This window comes from Labeo rohita, unplaced genomic scaffold (genome assembly GCF_022985175.1).
Source record: "Labeo rohita strain BAU-BD-2019 unplaced genomic scaffold, IGBB_LRoh.1.0 scaffold_149, whole genome shotgun sequence".
Lineage (NCBI taxonomy): Eukaryota > Metazoa > Chordata > Actinopteri > Cypriniformes > Cyprinidae > Labeo > Labeo rohita.
This window is the reverse complement of record NW_026127659.1, coordinates 25,996-30,426: the sequence shown is the minus strand read 5'-3', so window position 1 is coordinate 30,426 and position 4,431 is coordinate 25,996. Positions and strand designations below refer to the sequence as shown.

General features: G+C 30.8%; 1 protein-coding gene across 1 annotated transcript; it reads left to right on the top strand.

The window, feature by feature from the left end:
• Positions 1–761: 761 nt before the first annotated feature.
• On the top strand, positions 762–1,868 carry LOC127158378 (C-C motif chemokine 4 homolog). Its single transcript, XM_051101539.1, has 3 exons — positions 762–939; positions 1,354–1,477; positions 1,616–1,868. Exons 1-3 carry the CDS (start codon positions 870–872, stop codon positions 1,710–1,712), a joined length of 291 nt encoding a protein of 96 aa, XP_050957496.1. The 5' UTR covers positions 762–869; the 3' UTR covers positions 1,713–1,868.
• Positions 1,869–4,431: the final 2,563 nt, after the last annotated feature.

Below are 4,431 nucleotides of genomic sequence, written 5' to 3'. Positions count from 1 at the left end.
GGGCTGAGCACACAAGCCTTGTGGGGCACCTGTGCTCAGTGTGGTAGTGCTGGAGGTCATTCTGATGGCATCATATATATATATATATATATATATATATATATTATCATCTAAATAATTATTATCTTCTGAATTTGTATTTATCTGATCTTGAACATGATTCAATTATATATATAGCATAATAATAATAAGTTTATGTTAAATATGTATTGTTTATATTTAAAAATATATTATTTGTTGTACCATTTGTTTTGTTTTTTTAAATTATTCATTATTAGTAGCATGGCAAATAAATACGTTTGATTAAATAATACAATATTTACATATTAAATAAATCACATATGCATCAAGATTTTATGGCATTATGAAACACAATGTATATTCATATTTTGCTGAACTATTGATCTGTTGCATTCTTTCTGGTAATGAATTATGCATTAAGTTATTACAAAGTATTTCCATTATGTAGACCTATACAACACCTTTCCATTCTAGTTTAATATTTCCATATTAAAAAACATGTCAGTGGACATGTACTTTTTTCCTGTGTCCTAAATGCTGACTGTGGAAAGTGAATTTATGAACGTATGACTTGCAAAATACTGCACTTGTGCTGTAAACTGGTGACAACTGTGTTTTATCTTGTCACTATCTCAGCACAGACACCCAGTATAGCAAATGCTATTCTCCGTTTGGGCTTTGAACAAGGGGAGGGGGACTGCAGTACACTTCCTTATCAAACCACAGATCTGAGTTCCTATCTAGCATCATGTCCGAAAGCATTTAAAATGTGGTGCAGATGCTAATAGTCTCAGACATCTGTAACAACTCATTATCAAAGCTTCAAGATCAGCTTCAGATCAGAAAACATGAGGGCATCTACTTTGTGTCTGGTGTTCGGGCTGGTCCTGCTGATGACCTGGACTTCTGAGGCTGCACGTAAGTTCTCTTGAAATTCTTTTCTGACTAAATTATTGTCTATAAAGGTATAAGGTTGAACATAAATTTAAAGCGATTAAAGTATCAAATTAGAAACAAAATAATTTTACATCCAGGTACCATAGTGGAACCTTTGCATGTAATCAACAAAACATATATATATAGAGAGAGAGAGAGAGAGAGAGAGAGAGAGAGAGAAACAAAGAAACAAACCGATATGCTGATTAACCAGCCAAATATGGCTGGATAAGAAGACTGGTCCTTCACGGAGCTCTGTTCTAGAAAGGACCTTTATTTTGAGGATGAATGATATCAACACATATTTATATTTAACAAATTTTAAACAGGGTTGGATATGATTTGTTTTATGAAACCATATTTTAGAAAACATAATACATTTTATCTCACCAACAGCTAAGGCCGTTGCTGCTGCAGTTCCTGAGAGGTGCTGCTTCAATTTTATTGATTTTCAGATTCCAGGCAATAAAATTGTGAGTGCTGAGAAGACAGGTTCAGACTGCCCTCAAGCAGCCATTGTGTAAGTTTTTTTAAACTCAAAAATATATTATTTAGAAAAACTGCCATATGCTCCTGTTAAATTGTAAACAAATGATAAAATCAATTTTGTGAATGCTAGCAAAATGTGAATGTGAAAATCTGAACTTTCTCCCCTCAGGGTTACAACACAAAAAGGTTTAGAATTTTGTGTGAAACCAGACGAGCCTTGGATAAAGACTGTGATCGAGCAGCTTGAAAAAAACAAAACAGGCTAAACAAAGTAAAAACTAATACTGTTACTGCTTTATACAACTGTCCTTTTTTAATAAATGTATTTTTGCATCTCCTGATTATTATTTCAAGCAACTGAATGTTAAACTGTCTTTATTTAGCACTCAATCTATGCAAATAAATATTAAAATGCACTGAGACCTGGTGTCAGACTCTTTCTAATGTGTGCATGTGCATATTCATGTAGGCCTATTAAAGTAGCATAAATAGTGGAAAAGACGGTATATAACTCTCATCAGCAGAACATCTCATGTTTAATAATGTAGAGTTTGGCAGAACAAACAACAGACAAAGATAACATAAAAATCTGAATCTGAAATTAACATATAAATATTCAAATAAAGAAACAGAATATATAAGATAAAGTTGATTACATAAGACATATAGGTACTTTTATTTGCCCTTTCAATAAAATAGGATTTAATACACACACACACACACACACACAAATACAAAAAAAAAAAAAAAAAAAAAAAAAAAATCATTACAAGGATGCCATTCTAATTTTAAGATACAAAATACATATGTATGTATGCGTATATGTATATGTATATTTATATGTATATGTATATGTATATGTATATATTAGCTCATTAGGAAATAGATCAATGAACTGAACTGAGTGTGTCAGATTCAGAAACATACAAAATGTGCAGAGCAGTGGAGTTGAGAGCCACTGTATAAGTATATGTACACTACCAGTCAAAAGTTTTTAAAACAGTAAGATTTTTGATGGTTTTTAAAAGAAATGTCTCTTCTGCTCACCAAGCCTGCATTTATTTGATCCAAGATACAGCAAAAACAGTACAAATTTTGATATATTTTTACTGATTTAAAATAACTGTTTTCTATTTGAATATATTTTAAAATGTTATTTATTCCTGTGATTTCAAAGCTGAATTTTTAGCATCATTACACCAGTCTTCAGTGTCACATTATCTTTCTAATGTTCTGATTTGCTGCTTATTTATTATTATTATTATTATTATTATTATTATTATGTTGAAAACAGCTGATTAGAATTTTTTTCAGGTTTCTTTAATAAATAGAAAGTTCAGATGAACAGCATTTATCTGAAACAGAAATCTTTTGTAACATTATAAATGTCTTTATCATCACTTTTGATCAATTTAAAGCATCCTTGCTAAATAAAAGTTTTCATTTATATAATTCCCCCCTATAATTTACAAAAAAAGTACTCAACTGTTTTAAATATTGATAATGATGATGATGATGATAATAATAATAATAATAATAATAAATAATAATTAAAAGTGTTTCTTCAACAGCAAATCAGCATATTAGAATGATTTCTGAAGGATCATGTGACACTGAAGACTGGAGTAATGATGCTGAAAATTTAGTTTTGATCACAGGAATAAATTACATTTTAAAATATATTCAAATAGAAAGCAGTTATTTTAAATATTAAAAATATTTCAAAATTCTACTGTTTTGCTGTATAAATAAATGCAGGCTTGGTGAGCAGAAGAGACTTTTTTAAAAAAAAAAAAACAAAAACATAAACTTACTGTTCAAAAACTTTTGACTGGTAGTGTATATGTATGTATATGTATCACTATATCAGCTTAGATATAAAATGGCATGTTTGTAATGATTTTTGTATGAAAATATTAAAACAACATACTACATTAAACCAGAAGATTTGTGTGTGGTTGTAGGTCCAGGAAACTCAGTAGAGGTGGGTGCTTGCTTATCAAACCTCAGATCTAAGTTTCTAGGTCTTCATGCTTGGAAAATATTTGAAGTGTGAAGCAGATTCTAATTCACTCAGACATCTCTGAAAACATATCAACAAGCCTGTAGATCAACTTCAGAAACCATGAGAACAACTTGTGTTTGGACTGGTTCTGCTGATGGCCTGGACTTCTGAGATTCAAAGCAAATTCTCTTAAAGTCTGTATATTCAAGATGTTGTTAAAATGTAGTAAAAAAAAAAAAATAATTTATACATATTTGTTAATTTTTTATTTCACCAACAGCTCAAGCATCTCCAGTCTCTGAAAGGTGGTGTTTCAGTTTCACATCTCCTTTCTAACGAAATGCATTTTTGTTCTGCTTTCTCATTGACAAATATAATGTGACAGGACTGACAACCCTTCTCTTATCTAGTCATTTAGGGTCCAAAACCTATACTGGCAACCCACCCCACCAGCACTCTCCCCATGTCAGCAAATAACACCATTTTGAATTTAAACTAAATTAAAAAAAATACAAATACATATGCAAAAAATAATAATAAGACAAAACAAACATGTTTTACATAATAGCAAACCTGAAAAATATATCATTTGTGACCATAGGTACTGTTTATTGTTTTTTGCATACAGTATTTTTAGATATAATGTACTAATTTCTTATAGGTTGAATCTAACCAAGCCCTGATTTAAGTGCAGGCCTAACAGTTAAAGGAGAAGTCCACTTCCAAAACAAAGATTCACATATAATGTACTCACCGCCTTGTCATCCAAGTTGTTCATGTCTTTCTTTCTTTAGTCATAAAGAAATTATGTTTTTTGAGGAAAACATTTCTGCAGTTTTCTCCATATAATGGACTGATATGGTGCCCCGATTTTGAACTTCCAAAATGCAGTTTAAATGCAGCTTCAAACGATCCCAAATGCGGTTGTAAATGATCCCAGCCGAGGAAGAAGAAGAAGTCTTATCTAGCATTTCTGAAAT